Source organism: Pempheris klunzingeri, chromosome 16 (assembly GCF_042242105.1).
Source record: "Pempheris klunzingeri isolate RE-2024b chromosome 16, fPemKlu1.hap1, whole genome shotgun sequence".
Taxonomy (NCBI): Eukaryota; Metazoa; Chordata; class Actinopteri; order Acropomatiformes; family Pempheridae; genus Pempheris; species Pempheris klunzingeri.
Genome location: NC_092027.1, coordinates 18,439,452 through 18,455,946, shown reverse-complemented (window position 1 = coordinate 18,455,946; position 16,495 = coordinate 18,439,452). Strand labels below are relative to the sequence as shown.

The following is a 16,495-nucleotide window of genomic DNA, read 5'->3' as shown; positions in this document are numbered from 1 at the left end:
TTTCTAGTATCTGATGCAGATAAGATAAGATGCACCTTTATTTATCCCCCAAGGGGGAAATTGTCATTACACAACAGCTACATCAGAATCAAAGAAAAAGGAGATAAAAAATTGAGAAGTAAAAAATAAAAATACAAATATACAAAATATAATGCAAATAAAATAAAAAAATAAAATACAAATATAGAAATATACAAAATAAAAGCTGACTTCATTCTAAACTGAAGTCCTGCTGGTTGCTCTTAAAATCTGCATTGTGCATTTCACGTTGAATTAAAGGAACATACTGATGATTGAGTTATTACGAAACACTGATTTTGGTGCACTGATCAGCTTTGATATTTGACTCTTATTTTCTTCTGTAGCACTTCCTCTTTCTGACTGGTGTTAATAAGAAAAAAAAAAGTATTTTCCTACACTTGGTTTATTTGTGTCGTGAGAGTTCTTTTTAAATTCATGTCTTTAAAAGCTCTTTTCTCTAAATGTGTTTTTCCCCATATTTACACACACTAAGCCAGTTTCTAAATTCTGAAGGTTTTACTGAGGAGCCTGAGTTATACAATATTAAAATCTTTAAGTGCCTTTGACAGTGTTTTCTCATTTATGGAGCGATTAAAAAAGAAATCCGTGTTAAAACCTCTGGCCACTTCAACCAACACTCACATTTCTGTTCTGGCAGTGTATGCAAGCTAGTGCAGTTTTTAATAGGTAACACCTCATTTTCATATTGAAACATAAAATTTCAGAAAACTTGTAATACAATAAGTATTTGTCACAATCTAAGTCATCAGCCATGGAGGGTTCATGGGGATATCTAGGTTTAGATTCTTACCTTCGCCTGAGCAGGTCTGTGCTCAGCAGCAGATCTGGTCTGTTAGTTAGATTGTGAGAGATCTTGTATACAAAGTTGGCAGTTGAGTGGAAATAAGTCCAAAAAGGAGAGGGGACATCCTCTGGGAGCATGAATGTGATCAGTAAGTTTTCAGGACAATCAGTGATCTTTAAGTTTTCTTGTGTACAGGTGGGAAACCAGAGCTGGCAGCTGTGGTCGAGGAAATGTTAAAGAATGCACAGTCCTCTGGGACCATGCCAATCTGCTCTGGAGCTGTTCCTCCTCCAGACCAACACACACACACACACACACACAGGATCAAAAACATTGACGCCGAGCATTGTTGATCATCACTTTATTGTATTCACACAGCAGAGTTACTGCAGCAGTACACGAGGAAGTGAAGCAACACAGAGCCTGGCGAGTCGCGTTTGGACACATAAGACGGATACATACACACCAGAGAAGAGTCGTTCCCTGACGGACGACAGCTACTGTTACAGCATGCTCTAAATATTGAGGTGCCATGTGGAACTTTCCACTGAAGCCTGACCCCAGCTGAGGACAGCTTTCTGTAGTCATGACAAGCAGGGACGTCCTTCTCTCTCTAGCCTCTCTCACATGTAGCAGCGAGTGCTCTGGAACCATGTCTTTGTCTGCTGGGCAGCCAACGTGCCACCATCCTCTCTGGGCTTCAAAGTACCGATACAGGATGTCAGACATCACTTCACCAAGTTCTCCCACTTCTGTTATCATCTAGCTTTGAACCAAACAGGAGAATGTTTCGCCGGCTCAAACTAACGAGGCTCCACAACGACCTGCTACCATGCTGAGCCACAGACACGACCAAACGGATCTAGGACTGTTGCATCTTTGTATCTAGAATGTTCTCACAGTAGGTTTCTTTTGGAAATGACCACAAAGACCAAAGAGATTTCAGACAAACCCATCGATCACATGTTCAGAATCATGTGACTGATCCTAGAGTGAGCAGCAGCAGGTGAAGAAGAGCTCAACTTAACTAAAACTAACAGCAAAGAAGTGAAGATGGGTGAAGTTGCAGTGTGCTAGCGGTAAACTGTTGGAGTCACAGAGGCAGCTCCTCTCTGGGCTCAGGAGTTCTATCACACAATCACCCTGGGATTTAAACCTTTTTTCATATTTGCAGGAATCTTAACTGAATGCTGGAGCGAGAACAACAGACAAACTGTTGTAAGACGAGAAGGGCCTTCAGACATGACTACTGTGATGACTACGCGATCATTTATTGCTTCTCCACTGCGAAGGCAAAGAAAAGACCTTGAATTCTCGATGGCAGACCAGCACGGCGGCTGTGGCCAGTCAGTTTGCACCGTCTGTGAGCGACAAGGTCCAATTCCAACATGCGTCAGGACCAGGAAGGACTCAGACTCGACACGCCACCGTGCACACTGATGTCAGAGCAGCGGTGGTTTACACACATCGCAGCCTTCCACCACTGCCCCAACATCTTTCGTGTGCTTTCTCTACTCAGCCTAAAAGATCCAGGACATGAATGTGTGCCGTGAGGCCCACGTCTGCTCCGTCCTACGTGGACTGGGGTTGCTTTCCTTCACACTCAGTTTGATGAAAACAGTGAAATCCTCTCTGAGTTGGTTCACTGACACTGAAACCTGATTCAGTGTGACAATCAGCTTTTGGAAAGCGTGCTGTGATGTCCTCAGACTATACCATATGATGAGCGGTCTGCTGAGCTACCAAACACTCCAGCTTCCATAAGACCAGGTCTCTGATCCACGTGGATCCTGGAGCTAAAAGGAATAATGCATCCATCCACTTTCTGAGAGTAAGATGAAAGGAAGGATGTCGTCCTCAGGTTGTGGTTAGCCTTGCTGCGCGGCCTGCAGCAGACATGTGAACATTAAAGTTTGGAGTTTTAGGTGGAGCTACATGCTGGAACTATTTCTTGACAAATAACACGGTAGTGCAGCGTCCTGGAGTCTCAGGCCCGGTACCATCAGAGATCACAGGAGCACGGAGCTAGTTAGCTCTGAGTTAGTCCTTAGACAGCTCTCTGACAGCTCCAACTGTCTGTGTGCATTAGGACTAAACAAAGAAGAGAGCTTCAGAGCCAGGCCGAACAGAGCTAGGCTAACCACGTCCTGACTCATCCGCTCTACTTAAAAGGCCATCTGCTTCTACTTTTAGCGGGGTCGGGTCAGTGTTGGCCTCAGCTCTTGTGCTTTGGGTAAGACTGAAACAAGCCCAGCACTGCCGTCCCAACACACACTCCACAAAGGCAGCTCCACCTGTACAACTGACACAACGATGACAACAACAGACATCTTCTCATCTTACTCTCCAAAGAAAGCAAGTGAGCAGATATTGAACTAGTCCTAACTAGGAGGAGGAAGCTGCTGCATGTGTGATGCTGCACCAGCACTGCAAAGGTTGGCCTTCGTGTCAAACAGGAGCAGGAACATGACGTTAGCTTGTGGATTGTCGCACACGTTGGTCATCTTGTGTGTTAAAGTCACATCTTTAAGATTTCTGTCATTACGAAGCTTGTTGTGCTGCCAGGCAACATCTACAGTGCTTAATATCGTATTTAGCTTCAATCTGCAACAGCTGTAGTGTGAGAGATTTAAAGGAGCCGGGATGACTGACAGGACCCAAAAACAGGTTAACCGCTTTCAACTCAACTCAAATTAGAAAAAGGAAAAGCAGCATAAATTGACTTTGTGTTTAATTCAGGGCCAACATGACATTTTCAGATAATGGACGCACAGCTGACTCCAATGGCCGTTCTTCCTGTAATCACTGTCCTGGAGTCAGTTTCTGCTCTGTCGTAGTGAGGACAGGAGGAGGGGCAGCAGGTTGAGAGCTGGCCGATGCTCCTGCACCCCAAGTGCTACCAGAGCCCCCGCCAGGAGAGAAGTTACTCGGGGCAGGACCGGGGGCTGAGCCGGCATCATCTGCAACACAGAGACAGAGGAATCAGACGGCTGGATGGACATGAGGGGACGTATGGCGTCATGATTAAGGCACCTTTAGTGACCTGTTAGCTGCCAGGAGGCTCAGAAACCCTGAGCTCCAGCACACTGGGGAGGTGCTGTCTCGTGTTGCTGTCCTTTTTAAATGTGTTTTGGTTTTCTGAGAGTAAGTGGTAGAGTTTCTAATGATCTGAATTTGATTATTGTGAACTACTTATGGATGAATAAACACATTTCCACTGTTAAAATATTTGAAAATTCCCTTAAAAATCACATAGTGGCAGTAGTAGTATATTTCTAGCTTTTATTGAATCATTTATGCTCCGTTTATCATTTCTTTAAATTCTTATTGACGGATTAAACATTTTGAATATTGATCTCGAGCGTGGCTTTGAAATAACTGAAGCTTCTGCAAGATAAGTAACATTTACATGAAGAAGCATTCTAAAAGGAGTGAAACATTTCACATGGATTTAATAGCAACGTCTCCTCTTTTTCAAACAGCAGCTCCCTTTTAAAAGTCTGTGTCTGAGCTGCATCACATGCAGAGCGGTAACACTCTGATGAGCCACAATGAGTCCTTTTCAATGGAAGCAGCGACATGAAGCGGTGTGACGTGCTACAAATGAGGGTGAGTTCTTCTGAGTACCTTCTGAGCACTCCAATGATGCTGTGAAGCATCAACCGATCATGTTTTTGTTTCATCATTGCAGCTGGCCAGCTCCCTGTGCTATTTAACCATAACGTTGGATTTACCAGCACTATTGTGGGAGTAACGAACATTCTAAATCACAATGGCAAGCAATGGTAGCGTGCTGTTCAGCTAGCTGGCACTGTTCTACTAAATGATGTTTACTGGCTATTGAAGATAATCGTAGATTAAGTCCACACATAGTGTGAAGAGGGCATAATGAAAGTATCAGTGAGCAGATGGATGTCAGATCCATCCAGGCTCAGCCCCTAGTTATGCTGCTGTAGGCTCAGACTGCTGGGGGACTCCCATGATGCACTGGGCTCCTCTGGTTCCTGTGGATCCTGGTCCTGGTTCTCCTGCTGTGGTTCTCTGGTTCCTGTGGATCCTGGTCCCGGTTCTCCTGCTGTGGTTCTCTGGTTCCTGCCTACACTACACTTTTACTGATATTAGTCATTACCCACTGTTAGTGTTTCATCATTAGCACCATGGATATGCTGCTCACTGCTGTCATTCTTAGTTAGCACTATCAGTAACAGTGATATAGTCACTAGTGTTATTGTAGCTGTGAGGTTCTGCTCCCCAGAGGTTCTACCTGAAGTTTCTTCTGGGTAAAGTGGAGTCTTTCTTGCCATTGTTGCATGATGCTTGAATCATTATTGTTTTCTTCATGAACAGTGTCTTGTGTCTTGACATTTGTAATGAATTGGCACTACATAAACACAGATTGCTTATTAAATCCTTACTGTCTCTTTTCAATCAGACATAATGCTCTGCCAGAGAAACTCGACGGCCGTGCCCACACTTACACCTTTCCATTTGAAAATGACAAGCCAGTCCTGCAGGGCTGATAATGCTGCTGGACATGGGAATTAAATACACAGTAGAGTGCAGATTCTACTGATGAGAACCAAGATGTCCTAAAAATATAGTAACATAACTCAAACCACCTTAATATCAGCATCACAATCCTTCCTTTAGTCATTGATATACCAAACAAAGGCCTGCCAACAGCACTGAGATCCAGGGTTGAAGACTTGAATCTGTCCTTAAAGTGCAGTTCATCAGTTTTAAAGGGCTGAAAGACTAAAGCCTGAGCCTGCTGCAAAGATGGGCCTGTCACAAACTGCACCACCCAACAATTACTGGAGCTTTCTTAAACAGGTAATAAGAGTGGAAGAAAAGTTGAGAGCAGCTGCGTGTCCACTCTAAACACCCTACCTAGCCACTCTGTAAATGTTAGCAGTAGCTCTCTTAGCTACTTACCTTTTCAACTTTGTGACAGTGAATGAGTCCATCCTGTCCGATGTAAAAAGTGGAGAATGCATCGTATGACCTGCAACAGAAGAAGAGTTCAAACATTGAAGCAAAAGCTTTGAAAACAGTGAATGAAGATTAAAATCATGTTGTTAGTATAAAGCTGGTGACAGCTGTGTAACCGCACCAGCTCCTGTCTGAATGTGCGTAGAGTCACCTGTACAGGTGAGATTTGTCTTTGCGATAGAAGCGCAGCAGCAGAGAGTAGAAGGGGAGCCCCCTGATCCTCCAGCGAGCCTTAATGGTCCCGTCTTCCATGTGCTTGGTGAGCTTCAGCACTTCTAGCTGAGCCTTGGTGTAGTAACACAGACACAGGATGCGCCACACGGAGACGGTGACCTGGTACACCGCAAGGCCTCTACACCAACACACACACTCAGTCAGGCCACACATTCACAGAGCTGTCTGTAAGAAGAGATCACCATGAGCCCAAATGGTTTCACCTGGTCTTGGTATTGAGGAGGCCGTTGATGAATTCCATATCATGTGAGTACATGCTGTAATCGTGGTTCTTCATAAAGAAACTTGGAAGCTGCAAAGCAAAGACAGAGAAGTCAGTCCCTGATATTAAGGTACAGCTTTACAGCTTCATGAGTTACCAGCTCAGCATCACTGAACAGCAATGTCACAGCAGAACTGGGTGATGTGTCAAAAGTTAGTGGACACCTCACCATCGTATCTATAGGAGCTTGTTGGACATCTCATTTTGAAACCACCATCTGACAAGAGGGCCTAGCTTGCAAACAGCGTTCTACCTCCTCCCAAACGTGCTCAGCGGGGTTGAGATAAGGGCTCTGAGCAGGCCAGGCAAGTTCTTCACACCAAACTCATCTAACCGTGGCTTTCTAGACCTGGCTTTGTGCACAGGAGAAGAAGAAGACCCTTCACTGGAACTGAGGGTCAGAGCTCAAACCCTAAACACACCCACACTATTACCCCTCCTTCACAAAACTTTATAGTCAGCACTAAGCATTCTAGTTGCTATCTGTGTTCTCCTGGCATCAGCCAACCCCAAACAGGCGTGATTAATCATTCAGAAGAGCATGTTTCCACTGCTCCCAAGTCCAGTGTGCTTTACACCACTCTCGCCAGTGCTTGCTGTTGTGCATGGTGATGTTAGGCTGATTTGCAGCTGCTCCACTGGTGCTGCTCCCAGAGGCAGTTTGGAGCTCTACAGTGACTCATGCAACAGATGATTGGTAACAGGTGATCACATCCTTTGACAGTGCCATGTTTAAAGTCACTTTTTAACTTTCCTAACATGGACATGTTATGGCTGAAACACCTGAATTAAATAATTAGTAATGGTGTCCACTGACTTTTGGCCATGCAGTGTGTGGTGCGGTCACATCAAGGGTCCCATAGCTCCAGTCACAGCTGAGCCAATCACGCTGGAGCATGACAACAATTTAACAAAAGGGTTTTGTAATGCATGTGAAAGAACACTGAAAGCCTTGCTCAAAACAACGTTGGAAAGGGACCGATGATAGACAACCAACCAGTCGGGGTGTGTAGAAGTGTGTGAGGTCACTATTTGGCAGCCTGTGTCATTTGCTTATGATTTAATCCAGGTAAACTCGATGGAAGGCCACGTCACTTTTAAATCTGAGGCATCAAATCTGAGACATTTATGAATGACCAGCTTATTTATGTTACTATTACAAAGAGAAATATCAAAACTTTTATTGTTAGAATGTGAATGTAGGTTTTTTTTCTCATCAGTGGCCGAAGTGATCTGTCATACAACATGGACACACACGGGCAGCTCCCTTTACCTCTATCCTAAGTCTTTCATACATCACGGCCAGTTTCTCTTCCCCTTCACCGTCTCCTTCAGTGTGCTCCCCCTCTGCTCTCTCTGCGTGGCTACACAGAGAGGTGGGAGGCAGCAGAGGCGGCTCTGCAGGCTTGTTGTCAAGTCCAATATCCTGCCTAGACTTCAGCCCACTGCCAGGCACCGGCTCTGTGCCGGGGCAATGAAAACAATAAAACTGAGAGCCGTACATGAACGGCGCAGGACAGCGCTCCGCTTCGAACAGGCTTCTGAAACAGCCATGCTCTCTCTTTACAGCATCAACACTGTTTCTCTTCAAGCTGGAGACACTGATGTCATCCTCTCTGCTGCCGTCCACGGTGGTCAGCGGGAAGGAGAGCTCAGAGGTCTTGTGATCCCCCAGAGCGAGGAGCTCTCCTAGTTTATTGTGACTGGGGAGGGGGATCTCCAGCAGCGTGCGGAGGCCATCTGACTCGCCCTGCCGCACCAGAACGCACACGCTGAGAGACTCCTCCCAGTCTTCTTCGTAACCTCTTCTCTGAGTCTGGCTGGCATGGTGGAATGGGTGAGACAGCGCCGGCTGCTTAATGCTCCGATATCTCAGGCTGTTGGGGGGCACCAGGGACCATGATGCACTGCTCAAGGGCCGGGTGTGACGGGTCCACTGCCAGTCAATTGCCTGAAGGAGCAATAGGGACAGATTAGAAACATAGAATACTGTAACAGCAACACTTGCTCACATACCGTCTTATTACTGACATTTAAATCGGTAGCTGTCAGTCAGTTTCATCTCTGTGCTTCCAGAGATACAGCACATTCACCAAGCACTCAGACGCTTTCACATTTTGTCACAGCCTTTAGCTACAACCATTTCTCATCAATATACACTGAATATCCCATATGGACGAAGCAGAAACAGGATTCTAGAAATTCTTGCAAATTTATTAAAAAGAATAAAACTAAAATATCACATTGACATGTGAAATTTAGCTCAGGTGCATCCCATTTCTTCTGGGGAAGGTGACAAAAACATTTCTGCTGCTCTGAAGGTACCTGAGAGCACAGCAACAGAAGAAATGTGGAACCAGGACTAGAGCCGGTCACCCAGACAACCAGGGGAGAGACGTGACCAAGTACCTGATGGTCACTCAGACCATGTTCACAGATCCTGCATGGACAGTAGAAGCTTCCAGAAGAACTACCATCAGAACACTCTACTCGTCTGGGCTTTAAAGAAGACGTAATGTGCTCATTTTCAAGGGTTATGCTTATATTTGTGGGCTCTACTAAAATATGTTTACATGCAGTACTGTTGCAGTCACCGTGAGGATGGTTGTCACATTTCCATTCAAAATAAAGTAAATCTGCTGGGTCTTCACTTCACAGATGGAGGGAGGATGGAGAGAACAGATGTTCTGCTCATATCTCAAACATCAGAGCAATGACATACAGTGAGGTGGATTCAGCCTGCTGCAAGAGGTCACATTATCAACAGATTACACACATTTACTAAAAGATGGAGCAGCAGACGAGGAGAGAGGATGGTCTTTTGTCATAGTTTGGACACCAGGGACAAACACTTCTGTTGAAAAGAGTGGCCAGATAGAAGCCTCTCATCAGTGCCAGACTCTGGCACTGAAGGACTATCAGACTGTTAGAGACCAGATTCTCTGCTCCGATTAAATCCAAATAGTTAAATTAAATATTTGGCTTCAATTTGAAGCTTGTCTTCATCAACAACTATAATGCTGTGTGAATTATGTTGCTTCCTAACATATGAAATATATATGTATATATCAAGACATTATGGTATTCAAAGTAACAACCAGAGTCTATAAATAGTGTAATAAAACACCGTAGGAGGTAAAACAGTCAGAGGAAGTGTTTCCTCCTGCTTCCAGTCTTTATGCTAAACTAAGCTTCAGCTGTGAACTTCACACAAAGACCTGAGAATGTATATGTACCTGAACATCTCATGCCCAGGAATAATATGTATGAATGAATGATCCAAAATGTTCAACTATTCCTTTGTTAAATTCCAAAAACAGAGTTGTGTTAAGTTCTGGAATGATTCATATAATACATAATGTGTGTATGCTGCTTTGTTGTCCACACTAAATGACACTGAACTGCCGGTGGCCCTCTAACCCTAAACACACTCCTCAAATGTGAGATGGATGACAGGACAGATTACCTGATTGAGGCTCCAGCTCTGTGTCTTGATGGGTGGCCTTCTGCTCTGGCCGCAGACACAACCCACCCAGAAGGCAACGCCCCCTCTGCTCACAGCCATTCACAGCAGGGGCCGGGGCAACCCCAGTCAACAGCTGACCATCACAGCACCGAGGACGACGCAAGTATTCAGACTCCTCTGGACAATATGACTCCGGATGACTCCCAAGCGTAGCAGCAGAATGTCTATCTCAACAGAGCTGGGAGCACAGAGGAGAGAGGGCAGAGCTAGTGATGGGGAGAGGTTCAGTTTCCACCAGGACACTGGTGAGCACAGTGGTAATATGCAAATGTTAATATGCAAATGCTCCCAAAGAGAGATGGTTGAACATTATATCTTCTAAAAGTATTTAACAATAACAACCAACGATCAAAATCATGCGTTCATCTATAATGGAGTTACTAATAAACATTTGAAGCTTCAGCATTTCCTAAATGATTTACCCATCTCAACTGTTAACAATATTTTTCTGTTACTGATGGCACTGGAAAACTTCTCACCATCTTTTAATGTTACAGCTGACAGACACGCCCCTTTTAAGAAACACAGGCCTTGGTTCTCACCAAGGCCTGGCCCAAGGCTAGATCAAGTGAAACCCCTGATGACTGGTTAACTTTCAGACAGAAAAGAAACATCAGCACCAGTATGATTAGATCGGCAAAATGAAATGACTCTTCTACCAAATTCTGGAACACTGATCTGAGGTGGGAGCTGTGACCTTGATGAGTTCTTAAGACATGGTACAAACAAGCATCTGGTCTCATTAGCGACAGATCATCCATGGTTGAAGCTTTAATCACATTTCCTCTCCTCTGGTCTTTTGTTCAGTATTCCTGTAGATTCAGCAGTAAATAATTCCCATACTTGACCAGCAGAGGGAGCTCTGGTACCTCTGCTGTAACCATATTTGACTGAAAGCTTCCACTCTGTGTGGTAAACAGTGCAGACATCTACACTGCTCTGTGAAGGGTATAAACATGCGAGAACACGGCTGCAGATAATCTTGGCCGATATCTCCTTCATCTGAGCGCTCAATTTATCTGTCCTCACTTATTTATTTCATATTTTCAACCAAACCTTTGCCTCTGTAGTGGCGATACAATAAAGTGGTGACATCTCAGACCCCAAGGGTCAAACTGTGTCAAGAATATCAAGGCAAGGATCAAAATATCCATGATTCCAGTAGCATTAGTAGTGGTGCTGGTAGTATAATTTAGGCATGGGACAATCAAATCCTGCGATAAGGGTCACACAAATAAAATAAAATAAAATAAAATAAAATACTCAAAAAACAACATAAGTCCAAAACCATTTAATTAAAACACTTTCTGGGTCCTGCATGGTGGTTACAGTATTCTTCAGGAGTAATGCAGATTCATACACAGCAGCCAGCAGCACACACATAATGAAACTCATCTCCTCCCAAACTAAGACTAGGATTCTAGGACCTAGTGACCTCTGTGGTCACTTTGCAGCTCTGTGCCTTCATTGACTCACTGAAGATACTAGAGCCACAATGGTCTGATTTTCACCTGTGCGCAGTCACTGATAACAAAGTGTCCTCTCTGGATAAAAAACAATCCTAACTAATACCTCAATGTCCATTTTTTTGCTGATGATACCATTTTATATGCCCGGCTCCACCCCAGCCAGGGCCCTGATTCTTCTTCAATCTGCACTGGATCCTTTCCTGGTAGCGCTTCATAATCACAAACTAGTTTTTAATGTAGAAAACACTACATGCATGGTCCTCTCCACTTCCACCAGTGACTCCGACTCTCCTACCATTAAAACTTTAAAGAGCAAACTTGCAGGTTCGTTTTTTTCTGACATTTACGCTTAACCTCGTCTGAAAATGACTATTTTAAACGGCAATGCAGGATTTAATGTTTTACAGGACATACAGGCAGAAATGCAGAAGAGAAAGTGGCCGTTTTCCTCAAAGCTCCTAAAAACACTTTTCTTTTCAACAATGCATCTTATGACATAACATAGGGGAGTCACTGTCCACTGCAGTAGTAGGAGGTAGTGAGTCTGAGCAGCTGTTACAGTGAGCTGGTGTTTTTTCAGTAGGTTTTAATTCCACTTTCCCATAGATCATCACGGTGCAGCTTGCACAAACTGAAACCTGTGAGGACACGGAGTGCACAGTTTTCCTCACACAAAAAGGGAAGATGCTGGCTTTATGCCTGGGTGCTTTTTGTGCAGGTGAAGAGAGGCGCTTCACTGCTTCATCTGATAGAAAAAGACTGGATGATTATCTTCCCCGAGATATGATGGAGTTGTAAGACTGAAAGCTCTCATAGTGCTTTGTAAAGCACTATGAGACACTCTGTTGTGATATTGGGCTATACAAATAAAATTGAATTGAATTGAATTGATGTTGTTCCTTCAGCGGCTTCACCTGTCAGACTCATTCCAACCTAAATGTGCTCTGTGCACCACAAGTCTGCTTTTCTAACTTCCAAATTTGTCGGCACAGTGATATCAGTAATGAGAAGCGGCGTGTCACGTAGTGATTGTAGTCAGACAGCTCTCTTTTCTCTCTCCATCTTCTCTCACCCCCACCCCTCCCGCTGGAAAAGGGAGAGCACTGTTAAGTTACATCACGCCTTGTGAGACACGATACAAGTGGACACGATAGCAAACATTACAGTGTAGTGATGTGAACACAGCGTTAGCTGTAGCCCACAGATATATACGTGTAGAGTTATTGATCTATAAGCTGATGCTGATCACTCACCCAGAGACCTGCCCAGGTCTCCTCACACCTCAGCTCCATTTCTCCTCTCTGATATTCCTTCCCACCCTCGTCTGTTCCTGATATCTTGGATCTCTACGATGCTGTGGTCCATCACAGTCGTATGAATAAACATTTATAACCCATCAAGATTACCTTCACATACATTCATTTCTATTGTTTAAAACTACTGCTCTCCCTTATATTACACAACTCTAGAAGTCACTATAGGGCAGTGATTCTCAACTGATGGGACCCGTTTTCAGCCTTTGCCTGGGAAAAAAAAAAAAAAAATAAGGCCAGCGACAATGCCCTGTAATGCTAACTGACACCCGCCATTTCACAGTATAGAAGACCTGCACATACACCGACATAGCCAAGTCTCGTCAACGGGATATTTATTCAGCTTGCTTTGATTCATCTCCTTTAACTATAAAGGAGGGAATCTCTGTCTGTCTCTATCTGACTCCGTGTGTTCTTCGATTCTCTCGAGACCTGCTCAACCGATGAACTTCACACTTGGCAGGTGTGCTGCTGAGGATCCAAGGAGGTGCAGTAAGCATGTGAGCCTGGGTGGGTGTGTTTAGAATCGCCACTGGTGACAGTGTTTCTAAATCACATGAAATCTAGTTTAGCATTTCTGTTGTGATACTATGTTACTTATCAGCCACACCGATACCAATACATAGGCAATAAGTTAGTATATAAAGATGTATTAACAGCACTGGAGCCGTTAAAGCTGCACTGGTTTTCTGGCATCTCAGAGGCAACAGAAAAAGCTGTCAACACAACATCTGACATATTGTCATCATATAACATTTCCCATGGCTAATGTGTTAGCCAGCAGTCTAGCAAAAAAATGATTCAACTTCTGTTGCAATGCAACATAATCTGGCAAGCAGCAGATTATTTGATTGGCCAATCAAATAAGTGCTAACTGCACATGAACTGATAACTTTTTTCACCTTATATATGCTTCCTCTGGGTAATATTATCAGGAAACACTCCACTGTTATGCAGATGATACAATTATACTTATCAATAAAGCCAGATGAATCCAATCAGTTGGCTAAACTCCAAGTCTGCCTTAAGGACATAAAGTCCTGGATGAGCAGCAACTTTCTGCTGCTAAACTCAGATAAAACTGAAGTTATGGTGCTTGGCCCCAGACACCTTAGAGACGCCTTTTCTAACAATATAGCTGCTCTGGATGGCATTACTCTGGCCTCCAGCTCCACTGTTATCTTTGATCAGGATTTGTCCTTTAACTCCCACATTAAACAGATTTCCAGAACTGCCTTTTTCCATCTACATAATATTGCTAAAATCAGGTCCATCCTGTCTATAAATGATGCAGAAAAATTAGTCCATGCATTTGTCACTTCTAGGTTGGGTTCGGGGGACAGACACCCTCTCTACATTTAAGAGTAGACTAAAAACCTTCCTTTGTGATAAAGCCTATAGTTTAGGGCTGGATCAGGCCTTGGACCAGCCCCTAGTTATGCTGCTGTAGGCTTCGACTGCAGGGGGACTCCCATGATGCACTAGGCTCCTCTCTCCTCCTCTTCCTCTCCATCCTGATGCTTCATGTCTCTTTAATGTCTGTTACTAACTTGGTATCTTCCCCGAAGCCTTTCTGTGCTTTTCTCATCTCTCAGGTTCCTGTGGATCCTGGTCCTGATTCTCCTGCTGTGGTTCTCTAGTTCCTGTGGATCCTGGTCCTGGTTCTCCTGCTGTGGTTCTCTGGTTCCTGTGGATCCTGGTCCTGGTTCTCCTGCTGTGGTTCTCTGGTTCCTGTGGATCCTGGTCCTGGTTCTCCCGCTATGGTTCTCTGGCTTCATGAATCACTGCTGCGGATCTTTTTACTGCTATTAGTCCTGTTATTATTATTCAGATATTAACTATTGTCATGCTCACTGTTACGGTCTGAATACCCAACGGGTTTTGAATTCTTGAATCGTTGGGTGTCTCATAATTAAAGAATGTCATTTAGACCCGCTCTTAATGGAAAGTGTTTACATTTCGTAACATTTGTTACGAGTTGGTATAAATAAAGATTGATGACTGATTGTTTCGTTGTCTCACCAGTATCTAAAGCAACAGCCACCAGCTTTCTCAGACCCTTCTGTTTTAGCTATAAACACCTGCTGATGTGCTACTTTAAAGAGAATTGAATAAATGATGGGTTTGCATCATATTGGCACATACTTAATGTTGTCATATCAGTATGGGAAACGAACTGTCAAGCATGTTCCAGGCAAAGGCACTGATTGGTTTTCCCCTGACTTGTCCTCCACCAAGGCTTTCAGCGACTGTATGCCTGAAGCACATGACTTGCAGCAGACCGCAGGTTTATAATCAGAGACTCCATGGGGACAGTTGAGACAGCATTAACCATACATGAACATACTACACATACTGCTTTACAGGACGGTTTCCTTCAGCTTACAATGGACACACGTGAAAAGGAACTGTACAGTAACACACACACACTCAGTGAACACCTTCGGACTGACCACATCTAGAGGCTCAGCTAACATGTTAACATAAGGAGTGAAATGCGACAGATGATGACATTACTAAATATTCCCTGATAGCAGTGGCCCAACCACAGTGTGAATGAAGCAGGACTATGTTGACAGGACGGGGATGACACTAGTTGTAGTTGAATAAATGGCATAACAAAATAAAGATGAACACCTCTGTTCATCACATTAGTGTCAGCCTGATCTTCTGTCTTGTCAATCACCATTTAGGTTAAACTGGACACAGACGTATTTTACATTGATCACTACACAAACAGCCGTGGGACTAACCTCTTTTAAACGCTGACAGTAACTGACATGCAGTTATCTCGTGCTGGCTGCTCTCCGTGACAGCCAATGATGACTGCTAGCTTGCTAGGCTAACTAGCTGCGAGCTAGCGTCAGTACTGCGTTAGCTACCGGCTTGACAAACGTCCCCGTAATGTTACCTTTTACAGACGAAAACCAGTTGACGTCAGTCTAGATGCAGTCGTTCTCCGGGTCGGGTGTAGTTGTCACAAGTAAATTAGTGCTAGCAACAAGCTGGTAAGATTACTTAGCTAACTTACACAAATGTCATCCAGACCTGTGTGTCCTTGCCCGCCCGGCCGAACACGCCTCAAGCTATCAGTCAGCAATGCTGCTTTCACGACTGTCGGAAATAGCGCGACTGCCTCTATGTAGCGCAGACGACCCAACAATGCGGGACATATATGAAGAAGCACACTGGAGTGTAAAAATATATATAATGTTATGAAAAATCATTTCGTATTGTTGAGTTCTGCACCATTTTGCACCATTTTGGTAGCTTTAGACTTGAATAAACAACACATAGTCTAGTTTGTAGTGACTCAGTCTCTGCCCTGTGCAGGTGCGTCCAGGAAATAGAATTAAACATTTCAAAAGGGGCAGGCATGATGGCAGAAATGAAAAGATAGGGGCCAACAGGCGAAGTAACATGTAGATGAACAAGTTCCTTTGAGCAAAGATGAAGCTAAGATGTTCATTAGGACGGATGCACAGTCAGCATGGCAGGAACACTGGGAGGATAATGAAACTGGGACATATGTTGGAGCTGGGAGGATGCTGGGCTCATCACTCGGTCAAACAGGACTAAACCATATAAAACTGGTAAACTGCAGTCACTGTAGCCCACCAGAAGCAGTGGAACATGTAGTACTTCACTGTAGGAAATGTAGCTTTAGGAGGGGTCACCTGATTCAGACTAGGGATGTGCAATTCAGGCCAATCATGATTTTCCATTGACAGGTGTCTTGGGGAAAACAATAGGTGAGATAAATGGTGATATTATGAAGTTTTTAGCAAAAAGAATCTAAAGCCCCCCCCCTCCTTTTTAAGCGCTTGTTCCACACTCCAGTCCAGTTGGTGGCGGTAATGCGCCTTAAAGCCT

General features: G+C 44.2%; 1 protein-coding gene across 1 annotated transcript; it reads right to left on the bottom strand.

The window, feature by feature from the left end:
* Positions 1–3,372: 3,372 nt before the first annotated feature.
* On the bottom strand, positions 3,373–15,688 carry c16h6orf136 (chromosome 16 C6orf136 homolog). Its single transcript, XM_070847107.1, has 7 exons — positions 15,534–15,688; positions 9,781–10,018; positions 7,588–8,265; positions 6,256–6,344; positions 5,970–6,170; positions 5,762–5,831; positions 3,373–3,786 (listed from the first exon to the last, which is right to left on the bottom strand). The coding sequence occupies exons 2-7, from the start codon at positions 9,877–9,879 to the stop codon at positions 3,643–3,645; spliced, it is 1,281 nt and encodes a 426-aa protein (XP_070703208.1). The 5' UTR covers positions 9,880–10,018; positions 15,534–15,688; the 3' UTR covers positions 3,373–3,642.
* Positions 15,689–16,495: the final 807 nt, after the last annotated feature.

Bases quoted from the DNA above. Each gene is read 5' to 3' on its own strand.
- c16h6orf136 (XM_070847107.1), bottom strand. From the start codon at position 9,879: ATGGCTGTGAGCAGAGGGGGCGTTGCCTTCTGGGTGGGTTGTGTCTGC. The intron at 6,345-7,587 runs GTAAAGGGAGCT...TTTGCTTTGCAG, and splicing joins ATGAAAGACTTAGGATAGAG to CTTCCAAGTTTCTTTATGAA. The intron at 6,171-6,255 runs GTGAAACCATTT...GTGTTGGTGTAG, and splicing joins CTCCTCAATACCAAGACCAG to AGGCCTTGCGGTGTACCAGG.